This window comes from Hemiscyllium ocellatum, chromosome 6, assembly GCF_020745735.1.
Source record: "Hemiscyllium ocellatum isolate sHemOce1 chromosome 6, sHemOce1.pat.X.cur, whole genome shotgun sequence".
Lineage (NCBI taxonomy): Eukaryota > Metazoa > Chordata > Chondrichthyes > Orectolobiformes > Hemiscylliidae > Hemiscyllium > Hemiscyllium ocellatum.
In genome coordinates, this window is record NC_083406.1 from 98,074,707 (window position 1) to 98,102,648 (window position 27,942).

Consider the following 27,942-nt stretch of genomic DNA (forward strand, 5'->3'; position numbering starts at 1 on the left):
AAATGTCGAATTTCCTGTTCCTTGGATGCTGCCTGACCTGCTGCGCTTTTCCAGCAACACATTTTCAGCCCTAAGTTACAGCCTTGTACAATCTGTGAGCTAGTTGTGTGCTCCTGTGCAAATTGCCCTTGTGACTGCCTTTCAATATTAGTTGACAGTGTTCCTTTCATTACAAGTCTGTGATGCTAAAAAGCATATCTCCAATGCACTAACAATGTCAGGATGTCATGAGCAGCTAGCACTGCTAATGTCCATAGAGGAAGGGGATCCTGAGTTACAGTCAGTTGTAGATAACATGGAGATCATTTGGAGCAGGTGGAGAGCAAATCTATCAAGTATACAATGTAGTGTCAACATCGAGATTTCCTGACATCCAGCGTATTTGGCAGGTTTGGTAACGTGGTAAGCTGGATATTAATGAGTCAAGTTGCCATTAGCAAGGCATTTGAAAAGAAGTCTTTACGGTCAACTGACAATTTTCCTTAGCAAAAATCTTGCTTTGCCGGTTATGAAATGCATTCATTCTGGATGTCATGATGGGCCTGGCTGGACTTGTCTGAATCTACGATAGCCCATACCATTCAGGCCCTTAAGGCTTTGCCCTGTGTTTCAAACATCAGCATCTTTATTAAATTGGTTACACACTGAAGGCATCAGGCATGTTACCCAGAAGCCTCCACTATTTGAGGAAGGAAAAAGAGAGAGAAAAGCAGAGTTAACATTGGATTCAATATGAATTATTTAGAAGTGAAATCCAAAATATTAACTGTGTTTGTCTCTCCACAAATGCTGCTGAGTTTCTACAAAACTTTGTTTCTATTTCAGATTTCTATAGTTCATTGCTCTAGTCCCAGGTATTGGCCTGTGTAATTCATGGTTTATGGTTACAGGTCTACCTGACATTGAAAGCGTGATTCTGGCCTAAGATAAAGTTGACATTCAGCATGCACATATAAAAGGTGCCCTGGTCTCAAGTGAAACACTCAATCCTAGGAAAGCTCTATTCTTTCTCCATCTGCTTGTCTTGGGTGAGGGAGAAATACATTCAGCTCTCTAAACAGAGAGCCTCAGGAACCTTTCATGCACAACAGCCATTATCAAATTGCAAGCTGTTGTAAATTATCTCCAATTCTAGCCTTGAAGGAGTCAGATACATAATAATTTATAGCCAGAATGGCCTTCAAATTGACTGGCAAATTGATTATTGCCCTGCTCAGAGGATGTAGGAATGGCTGCAGCAGTAGGGACAGCTTCAACAACAACATCCTTAGTGAGGCACAGATGTCACACACATTGTTCCCCATTGAAGATCAGATAGAAGAATTTCTCCAAACGGCCTGTGCAGATAGTAACTTGCCCCGTTAGGAGTTGCTTCTGCAAGTCAAGTTGCGTTACAAGGGAAACGGCCAGGAGCAACTGTTTCATGCAGAAGCCTTGAAGTCAAGAACAAATCCTTCTGCACCTGCCACACCACTCCCTATAGGTTTGTGCAACTTGAAACAACAAGAAAACATCAAGCACTTGCAGAATAGTAGCAAAATATAGAGGTAATTAGACAGCAACTAGCCTATAAGTAGTTGATAATCCTTTTAACTGCTGTTAGTGCAAGACTCTTCCTTCTGCTCAACAGGCAGTGATTCAGAAAAGGCTCAGTTGGAAACAGCACTGCCAAATTCAAAATAAGCTTTAAATCGGTGTCCACATGCTCAACCTTCTGCCATTAAACATTCACTATGAATGCCTGCACTGATATGGGATCAGACAAGATTCATCCAGTGAGCACACAGCCAACATTGTGAAGCAGCAAGAATACTCCATGCACAAAACAAGTGCCAATTTCACATTCAAGGAACTCATGTTGAAGGTAAAGAACAGTTACATACATGTAACACTGCTTCGGTTATTCTAAAAAAAATTACATAGTTCACCATTCAAAACATGTCTGCTTCCTTCAACAAACAGAATACTGAAGAAACGCACAGGTCTGCCAGTAATTGTGGAGAAATCCGATAGGACCTTTCTTCACAATCATACCAGATGCAAAACGTTAATTATTTCTCTCTCCACAGACATAGCCAGTCTTTGCTGAGTTCCTCCAGTATTGTGTTTGTTTCAAATTTCCAACATGCACAGGATTTTGCTTTTTTTCTCTTCTTTCAATCTGCATTGAAATTAACATTTATTATGTACATTTCTATTGTAATACATTATGTCACAAGTGATCAAAGCTGTGGAAATTCTCCACTAAAAGCCCACATGTGGAATGTCATTTGTTCCTGGAAAGTACACAAATCTAGCAAGGTCACATATTATCTATTCCTAAATGTTCAGAAGTAAATAGTGTAACATTGATGTTTTTAATATGGTGTAATATCTTGGAATTTTTTACATGATGAAAAAGAATTTTCCTTTTTCCTCACTGAATGACATCTGTGAAGGTATCCTGGATTACTGACAAGAGTTTTTAAAAAGACTTGGGAGGAATGGATTCTTAAAAACTAACCAAACATATATGCTGAGAGAAAAAAAATAGACAGTTCAAAGCAACAGGCTTGAGTTATTTTTGACTTTGAACGCTTTGCACAATATGGTCAAAGTGTTTTAAGGTAGATTCCTGCCTACGGAAGGTAATGTGAAATACAAATTATATGAATGCAAGGTTACATTAGGACCCAATTGAAAGAAATATATGGCATTAAATAAAATTTGTCTACACTTAGTCTTTCCACATATTCAATAGTTAGTGCAACATTTATTAAATTAGAAAATTATATCTAAGAACACTGATCACCACAATGGTCTAAACGAAAATATTTTCAGACTGTAGCACCACCATGTGGTAAACGTCACTATGAGAAAATAAATACAATTTAGTCTTCTAATCGTCGTGCCAGTTACATCATAAAACTGCACAGACCACCCTAATGTCTGCTTGAAGTCTAAGTCATTGAGTGTATTTAGACAGAGACAGATAAGTTCTTGATGAGTAAGAGGGATCAAGAATTATAGGGAGAAGGAAGGAGAATGGAGTTGAGAAATGTATCGGCCTTGGTTAAATGGCAGAACAAACCCGATGGACTGAATAGCCCAATTTGCTCCTCTATGTTGTGGTAATTAATTGTTTAGTGTCAGGCTACACCCCAAAATACAATTGATTATGTGAAGGTAGAGAGGGAAAGAATACCTATTCTATGACTGATCCAGCCCAACAAGGTGCAATGTTAATAGCTCATCTGCCAAAGTCAAAAGGAAAAAAAAAACTTGACATTCTTGTGGCTTAGTGTATAGGCCTGCTGTGCATTTCTAGCATTTTCTATTTTTAGAAGTGACAAGCAATGTTCATAGACCCTTATGCATAGAAGACAGCCATTCAGTTCATCACGTGTGCATCAGCTTTTTGAGAGATTTCCCCCCAGAAGCCTACAAATTCAAATTCTTCGAAGTTGTGTCCAGTTGTTCGCAGAAACTTTACACAGACATTGTTTTCACAACTTCATGTAGTGTATTCCAGATTTCAACAACCTTCCAAGAAATTTGCAATTGTCCCCTAACCTTTTTAGCACGTATTTTAATCTGAGACTTTTGATTGCCTACTTGCAAAATAAAAAGTATTTGCCTACATTATCTGAATAAATTATGAAAACTCCTATTAGATCTATGGGTCTCTTATTTCTAAAATGTACATGTAAAATCAGTGCTCACAATAATAATGTTACATTTTGAATGGTAGGTTAGCACTTAGACCAGCATTTTCCTGTGATAAAATTTCAAATGATATTTCAGTGTCATAACTAGTAACTTTATCCTGATGACAAAGTATGACCTGAATGTCTTCACCACAAAGTAGTACAGTGCTCAATGCTTAAACTTCTGTTTGTAAGAGATCAAAAAATAATTTAAAATCTGATTGAAGAATTAGAATTGAGGAATCCAGTGTTAACCTGACACTATGTATACTATCATAATGGCACAATATAATCATATTAAATGACTTATGCAATAGTTCCATTAGATGGTGATCCCTCAAGTGCTTACTGATACTACATTTGTTTCATATTAACACAAGTATTATTTGTTCTAAATAGCAGGTGCTAACAAACAGGATCACAACATTTCGAAAGATACTTAAACAGGAATGATTTGAAACTAACGGGTTTAATGTGACAGTTTCACTATACCCCTGACCAGCAAGGGGGGAAAAGATTTCTTATTACGGATCTTTGGTAATTGGTCAGAGAGAAACACAATTCAGACCATCCCATCACCCAAACGGAGGACTATGGTATAAAACGATCCACAATGGAAAATAAAGTTTATTTTAAACTTAGCATTTATAGTTAAGGGTGACACAAAAAAGTGCCTTTTCTGGTTATGAAACAAAGACAGTTTGTTGCAAAGCTGTCAATTTTCAAAAGGAGCAAAACGTTTATGATAAGTCATTTCAAAGGCAATCCGGTGTGGTTTAAAAAAAAGACACAAATTGATTATTTGATTATCTTTGTATTTATTTTTCAAAATGGTACCTCACTGGCTGTGAAACATTCTAGGTTGTCCTAAGATTGTGGAAACATACGTTTATTCAGAGGTTTTTTTAAAAAAAAAGCCTTAATTCAACATTACATCTATAATGTGAACATTATTACCTTGTGTACATTTTCTAATGGAAATAATAGCAGCCAGTAGGGACAGAGTTATGGTAATCAGCTTATAGTACATTCAGAATCATACAATAATTTATATCTGTACAAATGTATTAAAAGTGTCCACAGTACACTTGAAGAAATAATTTCAATTAATGTATACTTCACTTTCCTTCAAAATATCTTCTTTGTCTTGGAAATACTGACGAAACCATTCTATGTGTTCACTTTTTTGTTGTACCGTTAAGTACGGATTCTTAGATAACCCATTGACAACCAGCTCCATGAAATGGCGTATTGGTCCTTGTTCTGGAAATCCCTTTAAATGTTTCTCCAGAAATATGTGCTCATGGAATTCCACGCCTTCCTCAGCTTCCATTCCTAAAGCAGCGCCATTAATTTAAAATCTAGTTAGCTATATGAGGCAAGCAAAGCATTTTACCACTCAAATTAGTTCTAACAAGATGTGTCCTTTGTCATTCATAACTCTTACTACAATTCTTTTAAATAAAACTCACCAGCTTCATTGTTAATAGGAAACTGCCTGAGTTTTCCTTCCTTTGTCCAGCGGATCATCTCTTCAAACCCATTTCGAGGCAATTGTTCTGTCGCAGCTGCTATTTGATTGGCCAGTTCAGTGTCCCATAGTGATGGCAGAGACACTGTTTCAAATGCAATTTAATCAAATGATTATACACAGAAGCACTACTCTCAAACATGGAGACAATTAGCAATGAACATTTACCCTTATTACTACAATGACAATCCAACTAATTTTTAGGAGGTGCAACAGTAGTTTGACAAATAGCAAATCATCGTGTTTAACTTGTAGGAAAATCCAGGGGTGATAACTGAGAGAGAATAGCAGGAATTCCATTTCTGTGCTACTAACACAAATGGCTGTACAGAATTAGAATGTTCATACAAATACAGCTGTCCAAAGATATACTGTATTAATATTTTTCTATAACTTTGATAGTAAAGAATGCATGCAATAACGGTTGAACTTCTTAAAAAATTAAAACGTTAAAGAATACATATACAGAGGGGGAGCAAAGCTAAGTAAGTCCCCTAATTATGAAGCAGTCCCACATACAGTTTGTTCCAAAATATCACCTAACTTCAGTCCATCTGGTGCCTCCAGACCGGACTGTTTTGTAAAGCCTCTCAAATTCCACCCTTCATTAAGAGATTTTTCCAGTATACTTTACCCCGTTCCTAGCTCTCACAAGGTTCTGTACATTTAATCAACCCCATGGTCTCTATCCTATATTGGCTTCTGATCCACTAGTCCCATGATGTTAAAATTTTCATCCTCACGTTCAAATTCATCCATGATCTCACCCCTTCTGGTCTCTAACTCCCTCAAGCTGTACAACCCTCCAATTATGGCTACTTGTCCACAATTTTATTTTGGGAAGTGTCAGGGAACTATAACCCATGTAAGTGAACAAGGTTTAAAAAAATGAGGGGCAAGCAGAACGGCATGTTGAATGGCAAAGAGTAGAATTTTGGATGAGTTAGATTACAAAGTAGGGAACATTGTTGGAATGCCAGAACAAACAGACCACTGAAATGATTAAGTCTGAAAGTGACAAAGAAACTATCGCCTCAACTTGTGTGCAATAGGAACTGTAGACGAGATTAGCAATATTAGAGGTGGAAGTAGGATAGTACATGATAGAGAAGGATGAATAAGAGACATGGCTCATAGCTGAATATGAAATTACAATTAAAACGTATTTGGTTCAATCTGGGACAGTGACAGGAAGGGGGATGAAATCATTGTCAGGGGCATGGAAAGGGAAAGTTCCCAACTATCCTTCAATTGAGTAGCCACATTAACTATTGTACAGAGAATTGAAACAAAGGTTTCAAATTCTAATACCCACATTCTATTTTTTTAAAAAATTAACATTTTTCTCATGAAGGTCTGCAGAGATATTACTTCACACCTCTGGTGCAAGTAGGACTTGAACCTGGGCCTCTCAATCCAGAGGCAGTGACACTACCACTGTGCCACAATCTATAGATTCTACTAAAAATGAAGAACATTTACTTCAAATGCTATTGTTGAATTTGGTCTGGCCATAAGTTAGCTAAGCAATCCACTGGCGATATAGGCTGGAAATGCAATATCCCTTTGCTGTATATTCACATTCCCTGCACTATCAATCATTAAAAAACAAAAATACCAATAGCATACTGAATTATTGTTCCTTATACATCAAAGTTTTTTTTGTTGATGCATAAACAGACAAACTGAAAAGATACATGTGTCTTAAAGTTTCATCACAGCAGCTAAGACGAATTACACAGTAAACAGATAGAGGCATTGCACCAGATTCAATAGTGGCATATGATGAGGCATAAAGAAAAAAGTATCAGTTGGCATTTATCATTCAAATTTATATTTAAAAGAAATAGGAGTTAAGTGTTGCCAAATAAATATAAAAGATAGCCCAAGAGAAGTACAACTAACCAGCTTCTGGCACATCCTCAGAATCACCAGCATGTATAGGAAAAATGTTTAATTTCTTCCCAGTAAACAGTCCTTTCCTAAGTAAAGAAGAAAATGCTATGGAGTTTTTGTTCTTAGTAGATAAAAGGAACAACACTGTTCATATAAAAAAAGGTGATCAAGTAACGTTTCTATATAAAAAAAACAAAATCACCACATTATAGTATATGCACGGATTCTTAAGTGTAGGTATTTATTCATGACAGTTCCTTTAAAAGCATCATACATTCCACTTCTTAAGTGTGCTCCTCTGGAAATTTATAGTTTTAGGTTTTCCCAATACTGAAATGCTAAGAATTACACAGAGGAAGAACTTTGTCTTTCATATTCTCAAGGTACCTCAAAATTCTGATTCTCTGTATATCTCGGTGGTCTTCATAAACACTGAGGTTTGAAAATTTTAAAGATTATTTAACCTGTTATTAGTCTAGTGATATTACAATATTAAGATGGTGCAGCGATAATGTAACCAGATGCAGCTACTGATTTATGCCCAGCAAGGCATGCTTTAAATGATTTTGGTTGACAAATCAAAGTTGGCTCATTGGCTCTCCTTTAAATATTGTCTGAGGAACTTTAATATCTGAGAGGAGGTGATGGGACCTTGGTTTAATAGCGCATTTGAAATAATGCCCTCCCTACAATGCAGTATGCCTTTAATACTGCTCCAAAGAGACAACTGACATTATGTGCTCAAGTTTCTGGATTGGGAGTTGAATCTCAGACTTTCAGATTCGTGAGGGAAGCTGCTGCCATTTAGTTAAAGCGATAAGAAAAATAGGAGTTTGTTTACAACACCTCTGAAGTACAGGATTCAGCCACAGGCACTGCACTTCAGCAAAGATGCATTGGGGCAAAATAGCTGGGATTAACTGTACAAACTGCAAGTACAATTTGTATAAATCGGGTTTGCATTCCCTCGAGTTTAGCAGTTGGGTAATGGTCTAACCAACATAAATAAAGTAATAAAGGATTTGCCAGAGGAGATAGAAAGAAACCAAGGCATCTGGGGTGAAATGAGGAAGCACTGTTTGCACAAAAAAGCAAGTGGAAATGACAATCCTTTGCTTGAGGTTTGAATTAAACATTTTCAAGGCTGAGATCAACAGATTTTATTGGATAATAGTAATCAAAGCCTAGTAAATACATAAGAGTTAAAAACTATGGATTAGCCATGATTTAATTAAATGGAATAACAGGCTTACTCCTGGTTCCATACATTAATTTAAATAAAGTAACATTTCAGACCAACTTGGGGCACCAATCTGGATCCACCAATCCCAGGAATGCTTTCTGCCATCAGCATTCAGTTCATAGCATTTTTGTGCACCTTTCTGGGATATTACTGTATATTTGATGATTTGACCCAGAAACAGTGTTGCATTTTTATCTCTTCTCCCCACCCCAGTAAATCTTTGTTTTAACTGGTGTATTGGACTTTAAGAGGAAAAAGCTTTCTGTAAGATCAGTCCAATACAATTATCCAAAAAAGACATTTGCAAGATTTCATGAAAAAGTCCTATTTGGATCTTCTTTCCATAAGACATTAACAATTCATACAAATAATTAATTGGGAATCACCGAGTAAGCTTGCAACTTATTAAACAAAGACTTACAATTAGAACAAGTAACTGTTCTAAAAATGAAAATAATTTCTCCCAACTATCTGCACAACATTCCGTTTCGTGTTATACTAGATTAATCACATTACCTCTTCCTCATTGCATTAAATTCACTTGTGACACCTCGATCAGGAGTATATCCTTGCCCATCATCATCAAAGCGGATTTGACTGACTGATCTTATCCCAGCACGTGCACCAGGACGCTTCCCAATCTTCATGTCCGCAATGATATCACTACGTCAACACAATTCAAAAACAAAGTTTACCTATAAATCCAGGTAAGCTAAAACTCCATTTGCTTATTTCAGCACTACAGATGTCATTTGAGATGCAGGGTTTTAGAAATGAAATTACACAATCCTTGCAAGTAATTAACTACAAGGTAAACAAAGATTTAAGCAGCTTTCAACTGATCCCAAGGAAATCAATTTGCTATATGCACAGAATTTACCCAATATCAAGATCTGAATAAACAACAGGAAATAAATTGACCCAGTTTCCAGAACTCTATGTTACTGTTAAAACACACAATGCCAAATGAATTCTACTCTCAAAATTAGAAGAATAATCCTAATTTTGTACAACTGCTTTCTCCCCATATCCATTCAGTCCTTAAAATGTATTTTTTTCCAGTGTTCTGGATTCCACAGCTTTCTGGGGTAGCTAATTTCACAGGTTTAATACTGAGTGAAGATTTTTTTTTGTTATTTCAACGCTTAATGGCCTACCTATATCCTGAGACTAAGAACCTTGGTTCTACACTGCCCAACCAGGGGAAACGTCCGCCCTGCATTTAGTATGTTATAACTGAATACATTTCAAACTGTACTGTTCATCGCAGCAAAAGAAAAATTCTGCAATCATTTCTAGACATTAGAGTCATAGAGATGTACCGCATGGAAACAGACCCTTTGGTCCAACCCGTCCATGCCGACCTGATATCTCAACCCAATCTAGTCCCACCTGCTTTTGAATAACTTGTTAACAATTGAGCAGTAAACAGTGAATTCAACCATTAGAATTCTGTGTTGTAAACAAGTTGACATGTGACAGATTACAGTTACGAAGTCTCTCAACTAGCTGAATTGGGTTTGACTTCCAGACACTGGTATTTCTGTGCTTTGCTTTTGCAGCTTAACTGAAACTACAGTACTTCTTACTTTTCACAATACCTTTTTTCCCCACCAGTGTGATGTTCAACTAAGACCTTCTACCCACTCAGGTGGACATACAGGTAGTAATCCTAGGGTACTGCTCTGAAGAATAATCGTGCTTGGTCGATATTTATTTCTCAAGTCAACATCAGAGGAGAAAAAAAAACTGGTCATTGTCACGCTGTCATTTGTAATAACAGCATTGAGAAACTAATTTGCCACACAATTGAGGTACAAGGTTATTTAGTTTTGGAACTACAACATTAAATTTAGGGTCACTGAAGGAGGTCATATGACTTGCTCTACAGTCTGCTAGACAGTAAACCTAGGTAACAAATAAAACTAAAAGTATTGCAGATGCTGGCAATCTGAAATAAAAATCAGTGTGAAGAAATTCAGCAAGTCTGGCAGTATCAGTACAGAGAGCGCGAAGCAGAGTTAATGTTTTCACTCAGAGATGAACTCTCTAATTGGGGATTTAAAATTGTTAGAAATCAAAAGTCAATACTGGTTAGAGCATTGAGTGTAGGAGTTGGGAGGACATGTTGCGACTGTACAGGATATTAGTTAGGCCAATATTGGAATACTGTCTGTAGTTCTGGTCTCCCTGCTATAGGAAGGATGTTGTCAAATTTGAAAGGGTTCAGCAAAGATTTACAAGGATGTTATCAGGGTTGCAGGGTTGAGGGAAGAATATCAAATATACTGGGGCTTTTTCCCTGGAGTGTCAGAGGCCGAGGAGTGACTTTACAGAGATTTATAAAATCACACAGAGCAGGGATAGAATAAATAGACAATGTCCAAAACTAGACGGCATAGTTTAAGGTGTGAGGGAAAAGATTTAAAAGGGATTTAAAATAGGGGCAACTTTTTCATTCAGAGGGTGGTATGTGTATGAAATCAGCTGTCACAGGAAGTGATGGAGGCTGGTACAATTAAAAGGCATCTGGATGGGAATTTGAACACAAAGGAATATGCACCAAATGCTGGAAAATGGGATTAGATCAATTTAAAGATAACTGATTGGCATGAACGAATTGGATCAAAGGGTCTGTTTTTGAGCTGTATATCTCTACGACTCTGACTGAGAATATGGCACATGGAAACAATTGCACAAGTCACTGAATTTACAATCAGTAGACCCCAAGTCTCCCAAGCTCCAGAAAGGTTTATAAGGTATCAGATTGTAAAGTTGTGTTATAGACTGTCTATTTACTTTGCAGATCAAAGAAATTTTGGACCAAACATTGCTAATTACTATTTTTAACCTGGCAAAAGATTAACATGTTTCATGTTACAACGGGCAAGAGATTAAAGGAAACAAGTTCAGGTTACAGGTTTTCCCATAAATCAACTAATACACATGTAGAGAGAAAATACTCTTTGGTATGGTGAACTACCACAGCCAGATGTGGGAGGGAGACAGTTTCCAGTTGAAGAGATGGTTTGTGTGTGGTATGAGCTTCCTGAGGAAGTGGTGGATGTGGTCACACAATTACAACGTCTAAAAGTACATTTGATTAAGTACATGAACAGGAAAGGGGAGGGATATGGGCCAGGAGGGGGCAGGTGGGACTAGTTTAGTTTGGGATTATGTTTGGTATGGACTGGTCAGATCGAAGGGTCTGTATCCATGCTGTATGACTATGAAGTGAAACCTCTCAGTCTGCAGCAAATCTCTTTCTTAGTACTATCTGTCTATATCATTAGGGCTAACACAGACCACAACCACTATAGCCCACTGCAAGTTCTTCTCCAGCCAAAAGCAGGTATCCCAAAGCCTAGCACAAGGCACACAACACAGCCAACTGGATTCTCACTTTTGCTACAGACCCCTCTCACTAACTTCTTGATCCTAAGGCACAGTATGTAGTGGTACTTTCTCAAATGGTTTCTTGTACCATGGTATCCTGGCATGTTAGCCCATCCACCCTGCAGCCTTCACTCTCAAATCAGTGGAAAACATCAAACTTATTCTACAATTGCAAAGGCTGAGGGTCCTGCCCTCTGGGTCTTCGGACCTGCATCACTTGTAGTCACACCTTGCTATGCCTGCCCAATCAGAAGATCCCAACCAAAGGAGTATGACCACTACCTGGAATACCATGTATAGGTAACATTCCTCCTCACTGATACATAGTGTCTGCAGTTGGGCCTCCTGAACAATAACTCTGAGCCAAAGTTCCTGCAATCACAGATATTTAATTGTAGAACTGCATTGCCCTGAATCACATTTAGTATCCAGAAATTCCCACATCCTGAAATCACAGGCTATTGTCTATTCTACCATCCTTAAAATCTGTTAATTCGCAATTACTACGTAATTAATAGACTATAACTAAAATATTTTAGCACCGCCAAGGAACATTAGAACAATAACAAAACATCACAATACTTAAAATATTGATTAAAGTTTCTAATAGTGGCAGTTTTAATTCACCTGCTCTTTCTGTACACAATTGGAAATCAAATGCTTGAAGTTGAAAAAAACGTAATAGAAGAAATAAAACCTCCACCCCTAACTTTCACAGAACTCCTCACTCATCACACTTTATTTCTTAGAGTACAGCTGACTTGGAGCTCTTTTTCGACCATGAAACAAATTCCCACTCACACACTGCCATTGTCTCAAGCAAAGTATCACGCATTCTGACTTGTTAAATGATGTTAAAGGATTAACTGCGAGTCTGTCTGGACATTAAAAGGTTAAAGCACACTGACTGAACATCTGGAAGTGGAATGCGGATGACTCCCACTCCAGTTAGACAGTATTTGCTACTACTCCTCCTACTATTATCAAATTGAACTATCATTCGATCTCTACCACTCAGAAATGCTTTCTAGCCATCACCCGAGGCTAGGTATGTTGCACCTGCAATATCTTGGGGAATCACTGAGCCAGGAAATTGTCTGCACAACGATTCCCCAGGATTAGGGCATTTACATTTGCATTATCTCCGAGGACGTCCTCATTCTACCACTGTGCCTGGTATAACGTGATGGTGAGTGACTGGGTGTTGTCTCGAGTGGCATGTGACTGTTGGGGAGCAGCCAGAGTATCTGTGAGCATGACCAACTGACTTGTATAAAGAGGACATGTTTTCTTTGTTCAGGGCCTCTTTTGACTCAACCTCGCATGCCTGCAAGAGGGGTCAAAGGGGTCACCTAGCTTGTACAAGCTTTAATAAACTTTAACTGTTTGCAGAAGTTGGTGTGTGCAAATTGCATCTCGTGTGTGAAACCTCAGGAAAAGAACCTAACATAAGCATACTTCCTTATTATCCGATTTGTTCATTTGCCAAACCAACACCTCTACGAAAGTTTACTTGCCTACCAAATCAGCACATTCTTCTCATACAAATGTACGAGAGATGTTCCCCTTTGAATTGGTATTCTTGTAAAGAGTCCTTATGAGTGCAAGATAAAAAGCTCAACAAAATTTCTTCTTCCAAATATTCAACATCTGTACCACTACAAGATTCATTTTGAAATACCCAAAAAAGTTCAATGTATTTCAAGGCTAACTGCATACTAATGGAAGCTTTTCTCCAATTGGTTTCTAAAGCTACAATTATTTTCAAAATTTGTGTTTACCAAAGCCAATTACATCATCTATTCATTAGTAATAGTGACAGGGTGTTCTTGTTAAGAACAGTGGAAAGTATTGATTTAGGTTGGCTCAGACACAAGTGAGCAGATTGTGGATTTAAGCGCCATGCAAGGATTTTATCTTCTTACCTGACAGAACAATAAAAGAACATTCAAAAATGTGCCATTACTAACATTTGATCAAATATACTTATATTTTGTGGAAGAAAATATTGTCCTTGACTGAATTGTCAATGACTTTTAAAAAACAGGGAGCAGCTGAAGTAGCTTGACAATAAATAATAATATTACAGCTTCGAACCACCCAGAGAGAAAGTCCAAATCCATGAAAACAACCAGGAAGTTTTGAAGCCCCAGTCACCAATGCTGCTTCCCAGGTATTGCTGAGGAAGTGTCACCGGACCTAAATTGTTAACTCTGATTTCTCTTCACATTTGCAATTTTACGTTGGCTGAGGAATTTTAGTCTGACCTTCGCAGTTGCTATTTGCTATAGAACATCCTCAGCATGTGCATTTCACTGACTCCATGAAATGATTTAGCAGGAAAGGCACCTTTTGAAAAAGAATTACAATTCAGCGCAAAATTCTCTTCTACAAAAGTAGATCTGAAACAAAAACAACTTTACACAGAAACGTCTAGCAGTTACAAGAGCGAAATATGCCCAACCAGCATATCAACTATTATAGACCTCAAGCATCCATAAAGACCATATCTCAGCTGGGAATTGATAATGTGTGAAAGTTTTATTTCTAATATTAGAAAAGTGCATGCACGTATTTTAAATACTTTTCCATCATCTGATACTGTCCAAAATATTAGTCAACAAAATGTCCTCTGAAAATTACTTTACTCCCTCAGGAAGTGAACAAGAACTAATACAGTAGAGGGTGCTTTGAAATGTACTGACTTGGATGGAAAATAACCTCTGCTCTTTAAAAGGTCTTTCAGGTCCGATGTACTAATTTGTTCAGTCACATCATTTTAAGACATTGAAATCTGGCCAGACTAGGATTAGCAATTTAATTGTTGTTGTTTATGTGTACTATTGGTGACAGATGGTCAAATGAATCAGGCCATGACATTAATATAGTGAGCTACTCGAAACTGATCTTCGACTAAACTGACTCTTGCAGGAGATTGTATTCACGGGTATATTAAATTAGATCCTGCTTTAATGGCGTATTGTGAATCATCAAAAATAAAATTAAAAGCATCTAATTGTTATACGTAGCTTCGGACTATTTTTAATTTGTCTTTCTGCACGGGTCTTAGTGAAAAATCAGCACTGCATTCTATCCCTTTTTAAACAAACTTGACAAACCTTGTGTCACATGTGAAACTGACTTGGATCCAGGTGATTGGCATTTCACATGAGTGAAATTTCTACATTTATTTGTCACAAACTATTTTGTATCTTTGTTCTAAATGATCCTAATTTTTAGGTACAGTGTCCCTTGTTCTGGACTCTCCCACAATGGAAAATATCCTTTCAATAATCAGTGTCAAGATCATTCAGGATTCAATAAACTTCAATAGAGTTACCCTTCACTCTGCCAGACCGAGGTGAAAACTCATCCAGTTTCCAACTATCCAACAGTTGCTCACAATGTTAAAATAAAAGCCTTTCAGTATAATTTACATAATCAAAAAAATCCTGCATAAAATTACTTTAGTTTTGATACCCACAACGTATAGTTCTCCACCTTAAAGGTTTCTTTTGTAGTTATGGCAACTGAAAGTTCAAAAAACAGTTAATTCTGGCTTTCAGGAACAAAACCGCACAAAACTGTCAGAAAATATTCAAACTGCTACAAGAAATAATTCACACCAAGGAATATAGTAATATTCTGCTTTAAATAAAATAAAATATCTCTTGCTGTCCACAAGCAAGAACATCAACTGGCAACAGATCCATTTCACTCAAACTTTCACTTTGAAAAATCTCCTAAGGCAATGATTAATAATGAAGAGTAATTCAACTTACTCAAGTCTAAACATTTCCTAAGTAAGAATATTCTCCAACCTTTTAAAAATCAAAATTTATCCCAAATTCTCAAGTCCCTTTACACAGCTTGCACTATTAAGAATCAATCTGCATTCAGAAATTAATATGTTTCCTATTGTCAGCTGGGGATACAAGTATATGTAACATGTACCAATCTGACTTTTCATCATAGCTTCTGTTACTCCCCTTTCAGCACAGGTCAGACAGGGCAAAATGATGGGATCAAGTCGATGTTTTTCCCTTCCCTGTCACTTATGTTCCAATTCATCAATGTTATGTTACATACTCTCACTTATTCACTTCGCACAAGGGCAAAATTGGAAATGCCCTTGAAAACAAAAACAGGATTACCATCTAGCAATAGCCTCGTATTATTCTCACCAGACCAGTAATCCAGAGACCCAGGTAATGATCTGGGGAACTAGGTTCAAATTCAGCCATGGCAGATGGTGGAATTTGAATTCAATAAAAATCTTGAATTAAGAAACTAATACCATGGTCAGTAAAAGAAAATTTGATTCAATGTCCTACAGGGAAGGAAATGGCATGCGATTCCAGATATTAAGTAATGTGGTTGTGGCAGAAATAAATTTCAAAATGAGGGACTGTTTGTAAGAAAGAATTGAGGTTCAAGTTATTGGTATTATTGTTCCTGGTCTTCTCTTTTCCTCCTAAACTGTTCACCACGATGACGATGTAATGCAGCTTGTAGATCACAACAAATCACTGCAGACAGGCAACAGTAACCATCTGGCTTCTCCAGAGTGGCTCAAGCAACAGAAATATCATTTTAGCATGTTAATGGTGTACTTCATCACATGGTATTCATTGTATCCAAGTTACATGTACATGGATTATGCAATGGAGTCAACAGCTACATTTTCAGCAGATAACGCTTCGTGTTAAGTAGTAGATCTGCTATGGTAGTTCAAATACAGAACCCACAGTAGAATGCCACAGAATGAAAGCATCATGACTGGTTCCAGAATTAATCTGATAATTGCCTGTGGTCACACACATGCTGGATGTAGAGAGAGTAGAATCTCATTCAGTTCTGCAATAGCAGAGTTCCCATGAAGTGCATGCATAGTGACAGGTGCATAGTCAATAGCACCCTGCATATGGGAAGCCTGCAATCCTAGCAAAGCCATGTGCTTACACTGCCTGCTGGTCTGTGCAAAGTGAGAAAGAAACATGGGTAGCTTTCTATAAATATACAGCTATAGTAATCCCTTTTAATGCAACAAACTAGAAAATGTATCTCAGCTCAATTCTCAAAGGAAGCTGGGCATTCAAATTCATCACCATTTTTAATTTCACAACCACCAGTGGTCCTTTCACTGCACGGAGACTGCTGTTAGCAAATGCAGGATCATTACAACAGAAAACGGGGTATTGGAGTATAAGAACTGAAAATGCGTTGCTGGTTAAAACACAGCAGGTTAGGCAGCAGCCAAGGAGCAGGAAATTCGACGTTTCGGGCCAGAGCCCTTCATCAGGAATGAGGAGAGTGTGCCAGGCAGGCTAAGATAAAAGGTAGGGAGGAGGGACTTGGGGGAGGGGCGATGGAGATGTGATAGGTGGAAGGAGGTCAAGGTGAGGGTGATAGGCCGGAGTGGAGTGGGGGCGGAGAGGTCAGAGCTGGCAAGTTAAAATTGTACAAGTCATTGGTTCGGCCGCATATAGAATGCGGTGTACAGTTCTGGGCGCCACATTACCAAAAGGATGTGGTCGCTTTGGAGAGGGCGCAGAGAAAGTTTACAAGGATGTAGCCGGATATGGAAGGTGCTAGCTATGAAGAGAGGTTGAGTAGGTTAGGTTTACTTTCACTAGAAAAAAGGAGATTGAGGGGGACCTGATTAAGGTTTACAAAATCATGAAGGGTATAGACAGGGTGGATAGAGACAAGTTTTTCCCAGGGTGAAAAATTCAATAACGAGAGGTTATGCTTTCAAGGTGAGAGGTGGAAAGTTTAAGGGGGATACACGCAGCAAGTACTTCACACAGAGGGTTGTGGGCATTTGGAACGCGTTGCCAGCAGAAGTGGTAGAGGCAGGCATGGTAGATTTATTTAAGATGCACCTGGACAGATGCATGCCACAGAATGAAAGCATCATGACTGGTTCCAGAATTAATCTGATAATTGCCTGTGGTCACACACATGCTGGATGTAGAGTGTAGAATCTCATTCAGTTCTGCAATAGCAGAGTTCTCATGAAGTGCACGCATAGTGACGGGTGCATAGTCAATAGCACCCTGCATATGGGAAGCCTCCAGAAATCCTAGGGAGCAGAGGGATACAGATGCTTCGGAATTGACTGACAGGTTTAAGACAGTACACTTGGATCGGCTCAGGCTTGGAGGTCCAAAGGGCCTGTTCCTGGGCTGTAAATTTTCTTTGTTCTTTGTTCTACAACAACCAGCAACTATCCGTTAAATAGTTCACAAACCCTTCAAATAACATTGGTGTCAGTGGATGGAATGGGATTTTTCCCGGGGCTGAACATGCATTTAGCAAGATCAAGAGAGTATTTTGCATGGTGCATTAATCTCTGATTGTTTCAAATGACTTTTGCATGCTAATTAACATCAATCTAATTTCTGCACACTTCCATCAAATGTCATTTTAAATCAGAGACTACATTGAAAAAGCAAACACACTACTTGCAGATACCAACAAGTGGCGAGAGACCTGACCCCACAACTAGAGAACCAAATCACAGCCCTACTCAAAAAGCTTTGGAAATCTGGAGAAATAAATAAGACCATCTTCCAAAAAAGGAAACCATAAGGATCCAACACACCATGCTTCTACGGATTACCCAAAATTCACAAACCAGGAGCCCCCTCCCCCCACCACCTATTCCACCCAAGAAATCCTGAAGACAAATGACACCAAGATAGAATATAATGAAATAATGGTCTCCTTTGATCTAGCTGCCCCGTTCACATCCATCAATGTCAACCTTGCCAAGGAAATACTGACTACATTATTAAAAGAACCAAAGACATATACACCAAACACCAACTTCATCAGCAATGTCAATGTCGTCAAGCTTCACCTTCAACAATAAAACCTACAGACAAACCAATGGAACACCCATGGGATCTCCGACATCAAGGTTCTTAGCAGAGGCAGTAATGCAGAGACTTAAACAAACAGCTCTGCCAACCATCCAATGCAAACTTTCGGTCTGCTATGTGGATGACACCTTTGTCATCACTAAATGAAACAAATTAGAGGAACCTTCAAGACCATCAATAATACCCTTACTGGCACAAAATTCACTAAACAGGAGGAAAACAACAAACTGCCATTCCTAGATGTCGCAGTAGAGCGAACAGCCAATGGGAAACTTCAAACCAGTGTCTGCAGGAAAACAACACACTGACCAAATACTGAACTATGGAAGCAATCATCCAACACTCACAAACAGAACTGCATTAGAACTTTATTTCAACGAGCCACCGCACACTGCAGCACAGAGGAACTACACAGAGCAGAGGAAAATCACATATACAGTGTACTCAAAACAAACAGGTACCCAATGAACACAGTCCACCAATTTGTCAGCAACAAACCCCAACATCCAGAAATCCTAGCCACTCTCCCTTACATTAATAACATCTCGGAAATGACTGCCAGACTACTCAGACCTCTTGGCACCATGGTAGCCCACAAACCCACCAACACACTAAAACAGCAGCTAATGAACTTGAAGGACCCTATGCAGACAAGCAAAACGAATGTCATTTACAAAATATCTTGCGAGAACTATATCAAACACTACATTGGACAAAACAGGCAGAAAACCAACCACCAGGATACATGAGCATCAACAAGCCACAAAAAGACATGACCCACTCTTATATCCTTACATACAGATAATGAAGGACACCACTTCGACTGGGACAACACATCTATCCTAGGACAAGCCAAACAGAATACGCACAAGAATTCCTACAGGCTTGGCATTCCAACCGGAACTCTATCAACAAACATATTGACTTGGATCCCATTTACCACCCCTGAGAAAAAGAACTTGAAATGACATCACCAACCCAAGGAAACCTAAACAAATAAATAGAAAGCAGGCCATGCCACCACTGCTTCATCCGGAGGCTCATTGATGATGTTATGGTGATGAAATGTCTGAAAACAAACCTTCCAGCTCAGCAAGCAAACCCACATCCAGATTCCGCTTCCACGTTTTTTTGTCCTATTCTTTTAACTTCAGACACAACTCAAAAGAACACAAGCAATCCATACTTATACAGCACTTACGAACCTTCTTAGTTCAAATTTCCAACAATCTTTACAGAAGCTGGGTTACCAAATAGAGAGTTTTATTTGGAACCAATTTCATATTTAGCTTTGCCTCTATTCAGAACTTTAGGTATGGGCAGTAGTTCAAGATGGCAACTCACTATCAATTACTCATGGGCAACTAGGGATTGGCAATAAATACAGGCCCAACCAATGACGCCGACACCTCATGAATGAATAAATATAAAACGTATTCATTTTTATTTTCATTATAATTAAAATAAAAAGGACATTTGGGTTTGCACATGGCAAGTAATATTCACACCACAGAAGTACTAGGCAATGACCATCATCGCTTAACATTCAATGGCATTAACATTAATCATCCTGGTAGTCACCATTGACCAAAAACTGAATTGGAGCAGCCATATACATACTATGCCTACAAGAGCAGGTCAAAACCTAGGAACCCTGCAAGTAACTCAGCTCCTGACTCCTCAAGGTTCCATCATATTCCTTTGCTGACATAAGTATAATTCCAACATCACAAGAAGCTTGACACAATCCAGGACAGAGCAGCCCATTTGATTAGCATCACACCCATAAACATTCACTCCCCTCCATCACCAATGTTCAGTAGCAACAGTGTGTACCATCTACAAGATGCACTGCAGAAATATACCTAGGCTCCTTACAGCATCTTCCAAACTCATGCACCATGAAGAAGGATAAGGACAGCACATATATGGGAACATTACTGCCTACAGGTTTCCCTCCGAGCCTGACTTGGGAATATCACCAAACCTTCAGCATCACTGGGTCAAATTAACCAGGTCAAAACTTTAATATTTCCTCCCAAACCTCATTGCAATTTATCTACAGCATTTGGACTAAAATCATTCAAGACAACAGCTCACCACCACCTTCTCAATGTCAACTAGGGACAGGCATTAAATGCCGGTCCAGCCAAAGATGCCCACGTACCATAAATACATTTAAAAATGCAAGTACATTCAGTCCTTATTAAGGAGTGAGGGAAAGGGACACTAACATCCCATGTTAAGAAACACTGACATCTCTCCCATGTGACGTTTACCAAGGCAGATTAAATAAACCAGTGGAATAAATTTGAAATTGGGTCCAATCCCAACCTAAGAGCACACAAATCTGCAGTAGCAAATCAGTGGATAATGAGGATTGAATGTACTATATTTATTCTCTTTGTGCAAAAATATTTCATCTTATTATCAAAAACACTCAAAATCAGTGGGAAAGTAAAGCAGAACTTTATTATAGCTAAACTGATACTTTAAAAACTTTGTTAATTCCTTTTGAATACAAATTGCAAGCTGGAAGATAACCTTGTGATCTACACAAATAACTGCAAACTAGATGTAAATGGATGGCTATTTCATGATTATTAATTCATATTAAGACAACATTTTAAAAGTATTTACTTAATCTTCAGAAATCTAGTTGTATAAATTGAAATTTTACAAACACAGCAAAAACACTAAAAACGGTCGATGTAATACAATGTACAGGAATCAAGCCTCTACCCACACCCCCCCAACCCCATTTCCAATCTTCTGAAATTCAACTCTTGGGTTTGAATGAATGTTATGGTTTCTCACACAAATGTAAAGGTTTAATTTTACCGAAATAGGAAGTGAGAGGCCGTAGGAGCTTGCAGCTAATTTTGAGATCATATTCAGAAAAACATGGAAACTGATCATTCGTTCAACCTCTCTACAGGAAATAATGCGAGGGGATCAAAAGGGGTTGAGGTTGGGGGAGGTGGAATTAATAAGTACTTTATTCAACACAAACAATAGATTCTTTTCCAAGTTACACAGCAAGACATAACTGCCTATAACTATGTCACTGACCACTAACTTACCCAATGTTGCTGGCTTCGCCATTTTTCTGGGCTTCAGTTTCCGACTCATGCTTCCTGAGTTGTTTAAGCAATTCTGATTCAATCTGTTTCTTATTGTAGGGCATAGAAGATGCAACCGCTGAAGCTGCTGCAACAAGGTCTGGATTTAATGTCTTTTTACTGCCAAAAAAAAGTCCAAAGAAAGGTTTACTTGTAAAAAATAGGTTTCAGGAAATGAGAAAATACAGCAGCAATATGCATGAATAAAAATATAAATAGTGCTCCTTTTGGAACAAAACTCTTGCCTTGAAGAATTCAATCCTGATCTCAATTGAGAAAGCAGCTGAAGTACCACAAATCACCTCAACATCCTAGTTTGGGAGGGAACATCAGTCAGGGCTTCTGCCTCCTGACTGAATGTTTTCCAGGAGAGGGCAGGCGCAAGTGTCAAATATACACAGGATTAGCTCAGCTGAGAGATCCTCAGTTGCAGATAGCCTTCCAACACTTTGTTTACGCTTACACTTGAGCAAAGTACTGTAATAATGGGCGTAGTTTCAACTGCAAATAAATTATTATGGCATTTTTTGCACATGATAATTGTGGGACCTGAATACATTTTAGCTTGCTGCATCACTCTCCTCCAAATTACAATTTATGAAGCTACAGATTATAATAATTTCAACACCCAGTTAGACATATTGAAATGTTTAAAATAATTTAAACCAATACCATGGCTTCTGAAATCTCCACGCCTGATGTCAATATGGTCCCCTCATCAATATAGTACCCCTTCTTTCAACAAACGCACTTCTGAACAAAATTTCTCAAATTTCAACTTTTGAAAACATTTAGTACTGTGTTGATAAGACCTAGCCAACTTTTGAGACTTTCTAATATTAATCATTTATTACCATTCACTTTTGATATCTTCATTCACTTTCTGAAACATGCTCGGTGCACTCTCCACAGCTTCTGGCTGATTCTTTGCCTCATTGTTTAGTCTCTGTGTTCTCAATGCTTGGAACTTTTTCTTTGAGCTGACTTCTACTTTCATGCCACCTATTATGTTCAATAAGTCACTCTTCCCTGCTGTAGCAGATGTTCTTTCTTCAGAATCTTTCTGCTGTCCAGGGGCAGAACAAGGCTTAGGTTCATCATCTTTGAGCAAAGCAGAACAGGTGAAGATATTTCTTTGACCAGTTCCAGTCAACCTGCAGAAACTAAAGGACATAATATAATAGGAAACATTAATAGAGATTTTGTTTTAAATTAGCAACAGCTTACAGCTCTTCTTCCCACATGGCACCTCAATTACAAAACATTTATTAAAAAATATGTAAAATTCTGCTTTGAAACTAACGCAATTACTTGCAAAAACCTTTCAGCATTTAAAGAAATTGTAAAGCATTGCAATAAATCCCTTGACTAGCTAAGTGCCAATCTTTCAAAATAATATTAAGGATGTTAGATAACTCTAGATACAGCAGAAATACTAGAGGATTGAGAAAGGCAAATGTGATATCTTTATATAAGAAAGGATGTGAGGACAACCTAAACAACTATACCACTGTTAGCTTAACATCAGAAGTGGGTAAGATTTTAGAATCTCTAAATCAAGGCAAAATAAAAGGTTACTTCGAGAGGTGAGTTAATTAAGAAAAGCCAGCAGATTTATAGAAGGTAGATCACGCTTGACTAGCCTCAGTGATATTTTCTTGATGGTGAGGGAAAATTGACTAGGGAAACGTGATTGGATTCTAACTATACAGATTTCAATAAAATATTTGACAAAGTACTTCATAAGAAAGCCAGTGAACGAAAGTGATGTTAATGGAATAAGAGCATCAGCAAGTCATAGTAGATTGGTTTTCATTTGGAGGATAGTTAAAAATAGTCAGTGCTAGAACAATTGTTTTTGCTATTTATGTAATAGACTTGAATCTTGGAATACAGAATAACATTTTGTTGATATAAACAAGGAGCAGCAGTAAACAGTGAGGATGACTAAAACAAAATCACCAGTCATGACTTAGGCTAGCTAAATGGACAGACAAGTGGTAGATGCACAACTAAAATTAAAGTGAATATTGGTTATGACTCCAAGTGCCCTGATTCCTATCGACTTTAGTTTTGCTAGAACTCCTTCATGGCAACTCAATCAAATGTGACCTTAATCCCAAGGGCAGCCAATCACAGCTCCTCTCTGGTGTTGAGCCCTTTTGTCCACCTTCGAACCAAGAACAATAAATTGGTTAAACAGTTTGCCTTCACAAAATCCATGCTGACTCTGCTGAGTTACTTTGAACTTCTCGAAGTGCCATGCTAAAACATCTTTTATAATTGCTTCTAAAAGATACCCTATGACAGGTGTTAAGATAATTGGCCTGCTCCTTCCTGCTTTTATGTCCTTTTATGAGGCGATTTTAAAATTACTATTTTCCAATCTATTGGACCTTTCATGAAGCCAGGGAATTTTGAAAAATTAAAACCAATGCATCTACCATCTCATTAGCCATTTCTTTTAATGTCCCAAATAATCCTGTGCAGAATCCTTTAAATTGGTAAACTAAAAATAATCATAATTCAGAATTTCATGAATGAAATCTGTAAGTTAAACATTAACTTATGTATTATGTAGCAAATTTAATTAACATGGTTGAGGCATGCTTTACTTTCTCTTAAAAGTCTGCTTTTGTTTTTTTGGTTAAAGTGCAAGATGTATTGAAACTCATGACACCATATTACAATAAACTACCCTGCCCAAGATGATATATTGTCATTTTAACAAAATATTTGCAGCAATATATACTAATTAAACATACTCTACTTTTGCAGGTAAAATCAATTTAAAAGGCAGCTGGATGGATAGATGAATAGGAAGGGTTTAGAGGGATTGGGCCAAATATAACTAAATTAATTTATGATACCTGGTTGACATGGACACGTTGGATCGAAGGATCTGTTTCCATGCTGACTATGTTCTTCCCATGTTACATTTTCATAGAAATGAAAAGGATTTGCATTCATAAAGCACGTTTCATAAGCCTCAGCATATGACAAAGTACTTTACCAGTCTGTAAGGCATCTCTGAAGTACACCAAAAGGGATGCACCTATGAAAATCCAGTATTCCATGTGTAACACATTGGAGTGTTAACTTGGATAGTCATACACAAGTTTAGGATGGGATTTAAACCACAACCTTCTAACTCATGGACATGCAGAAATATGAAGAGTGAACAAGGAAATTACCTTTACAAGCTTCATGAAGTGATGAAGAATGTGCAGCCTTCCTGTCTGAGAAGCAGCGTCAGACTGGCAGACTTCAAACTGTCAACTGCAATCAAACTGGCCTGAATCAAGTCAAATTGAAACAGAGTACTGAGCGATTGGTGCTGCACCTGCAGGCATTTGAGAGGATAGGGGTGATTCCTACTCATGGAATTCTGCTGTATGGATCCACAGGATTTGGAAAAACTTCTGCTGGTAAAGACTGCAGCCTCCAGCTGCCAGTGTTCTTTCCTGTCAATCAGTGGAATAGATCTCTTCTCACAATTTGTAGGTGATTCAGAAAAAACATTGGCTCGGGCTGTTCAGCACGCTCAAGCTAGAGCTCCATCCATCCTGTTCCTGGATGAAATTGATTTCATCTTTGGATCACATCCATTTGATGGAGCATATGGCTATTCTGCTAAGGAGCAGATACTTTCAATTCTTTCAAATCTGCTCTGTCATTCAATATGATCATGGCTGATCATCCAATTCAGTACCCTTTATCCCATTTTGACCCCAAAAATACCCAACTCCTTCTTGAAACATTCAATGTTTTGGCCTCAACTGCTTCTATAGCAAAGGATTCCACTGGCTTACAACTCTGGGTGAAGAAATTCTCATCTCAATCCTAAATTTCCTAAATTTGTTGACTGTGATCCATGGTCATCAGGAACATCCTTCCTGCATTTACCCTGTTTCAGTTTGTTGTTAGGACTTTATAGATATCTATGAGATCTCCCCTCATTCTCCTAAATTTCATTTGAGTATAGTCTTAACCAATTCAGCATCTCTTCATAAGTCAGTCCCACCTTCATAGTCAAAATATCCATCTTCAAGGAGAAATGAGGACTGTAGATGCTGAACAGTCAGAGTCAAAAAGTGTGATGCTGGAAAAGCACAACTGGTCAGGAGAGTTGACATTTTGGGCATAAGCCCTTCATCAGGAGTGTGGGCGGGACGATGGAAGGGGGCTGAGAGATAAATAGGAGGGTGGAGTGTGGGAAAGGTAGCTGAGAGGGCAATAAGTAGACTCAACAAGGATAGAAAGTCCTGATCTTTCACCCCAATAATCTCTGCCATTTCCACCACCAGAGACAGATTTTCCTCCCTACCCCTATCCACGTTCCACAGAGACCATTCTCTCCATGATGCCCTTTTTAGGTCCACAACCCCCCACCAACCCACTTTCCACAGCCGGCACCTTCCCTTGCCGATGCAAGACGTGCAAAACTGACACCCAAACCTCCCCCATCACATCCGTCCAAGGTCCCAAAGGATCTTTTCACACACATTGTAGAGATTTTCCTGCCCATCCACCCACCTCATATACTGTGTCTTTTGCTCTTGATGTGGTCTCTGCTACATCTGGGACACAGGATGCCAAGTCGCGGTGTGTTTCAGGAAACATCACTGGGGCACACACACCAAACAATCCCACCGCATTTTGGCCAGATACTTCAACTTTCCTTCCCACTCTACCAAGGACATGCAAGTCCTGGGCCTCCTCTACCACCAAATCCAAGCCACCCAAATGACTAGAGGAAGAACGCCTCATTTTCCACCTTGGGACCCTTCAACCATACGACATCAACATCAACTTCACCAGTTTCCAAATCTACCCTCCCTCCCCACATGATCCCAGATCCAACCCTCCATCTGGGCACTACCCTCTTGACCTGTCCATCTTCCTTCCTACCTACCTGCTCCATCCTCCCCAGCGATCTATCACAATCACCCCCTGCCCCGCATCTACCTATCGCCTTCCCACCTACCTTCTCCCCAGCCCCACCCCCATCCTCCTATTTATCTCTCACCCACCTTTCCCTGCCCTTTATATTCCTAATGAAGGGCTTATACCCGAAAGGTTGACTCTCCTGCTCCATACATCCTTCTTCAGGTAAGCTCTTACCAAGGCACTGTGCAATTGCAATAAGACTTGAACTCACATCTTATTCCTACGAAAGCCAACATATCATTTGCCTTCTTCATCACCTGCTGTACCTGCAGGCTTGCCTTCAGCCACTAATGCACAACGGCACCATGTCTCATCGTACCTTCCTCTTTCCAAGTTATTGCCATTTAGATGATCATAGGCCTTCCTGCTTTTGCTGTCAAAGTGGGTAATTTCACATTTATCCACAGTATTCCTAAGCTGTAATTCCCCAAAGTTCACCCTCCCCACTTAGCTTTCTGCTGAAAATGCGCAGCAGGTCAGGCAGCATCCAAGGAGCAGGAGTATTGACATTTCAGGCATGAGCCCTTCTTCAGGAATTCCTGAAGAAGGACTTATGCCCGAAACGTCGAATCTCCTGTTCCTTGGATGCTGCCTGACCTGCTGCGCTTTTCCAGCAACACATTTTCAGCTCTGATCTCCAGCATCTGCAGTCCTCACTTTCTCCACTTAGCTTTCTGTCAGGACAACAAAACTACCACAATCAAACTATGAATTTCACAGTGTAGGGGTGGGAATCCGAGCCGTTGCAACCCCTGTTACAAAGCAAGCGAGACACGTGGAAATATTTGTTCCTGGATTGATTAGCTGAGTTGATCAGGGCCATGGGAGGAAAACATCTAGATAGGACAGCCCTGAAACAGAAAACCGAAAGAACTGCGGGTATTATAAATCAGAAACAAAAACAGAAATTGCTGGAAAATCTCAGCATTATTTGTGAAGAGAAACCTCTTTGTTAAATTTCTTCAGAAGAGTTTTTCCAGACCCTTCTGCAGAACTGAGTTTTTTTTTCCCCCAGCGATTTCGTTTTTGTTTAGGCCTAAGACGGATCTCTATTTATCAGACCTACACCTATTAAAGATACTCACCGGCAGGCCTCCCTCCCGGGGTTTCCAGAGGCCCGACCGCCCGAGCCGGTCACCCCAGCTTTCAGCAACACCTTCACCAGCAGCCGCTGCATTCTGTCCTCGGCACAATGGAGGGCACGCGCAACCCGGAATACAGCCGGTTACAC

General features: G+C 38.9%; 1 protein-coding gene across 1 annotated transcript; it reads right to left on the minus strand.

Moving 5' to 3' along the window:
* Positions 1-4,524: 4,524 nt before the first annotated feature.
* On the minus strand, positions 4,525-27,942 carry mrps31 (mitochondrial ribosomal protein S31). Its single transcript, XM_060826793.1, has 7 exons — positions 27,797-27,942; positions 22,616-22,924; positions 21,723-21,881; positions 8,873-9,019; positions 7,123-7,199; positions 5,159-5,302; positions 4,525-5,021 (listed from the first exon to the last, which is right to left on the minus strand). Exons 1-7 carry the CDS (start codon positions 27,886-27,888, stop codon positions 4,789-4,791), a joined length of 1,161 nt encoding a protein of 386 aa, XP_060682776.1. The 5' UTR covers positions 27,889-27,942; the 3' UTR covers positions 4,525-4,788.

Excerpts from the sequence above, each read along its gene's own strand:
- mrps31 (XM_060826793.1), bottom strand. The coding sequence starts at position 27,888 with ATGCAGCGGCTGCTGGTGAAGGTGTTGCTGAAAGCTGGGGTGACCGGC. Across the intron at positions 7,200-8,872 it reads TTTAATGCAATGAGGAAGAG|GAAAGGACTGTTTACTGGGA; the intron begins GTAATGTGATTA and ends TTCTTTACTTAG. Across the intron at positions 5,303-7,122 it reads TGAGGATGTGCCAGAAGCTG|TGTCTCTGCCATCACTATGG; the intron begins GTTAGTTGTACT and ends CATTTGAAACAG.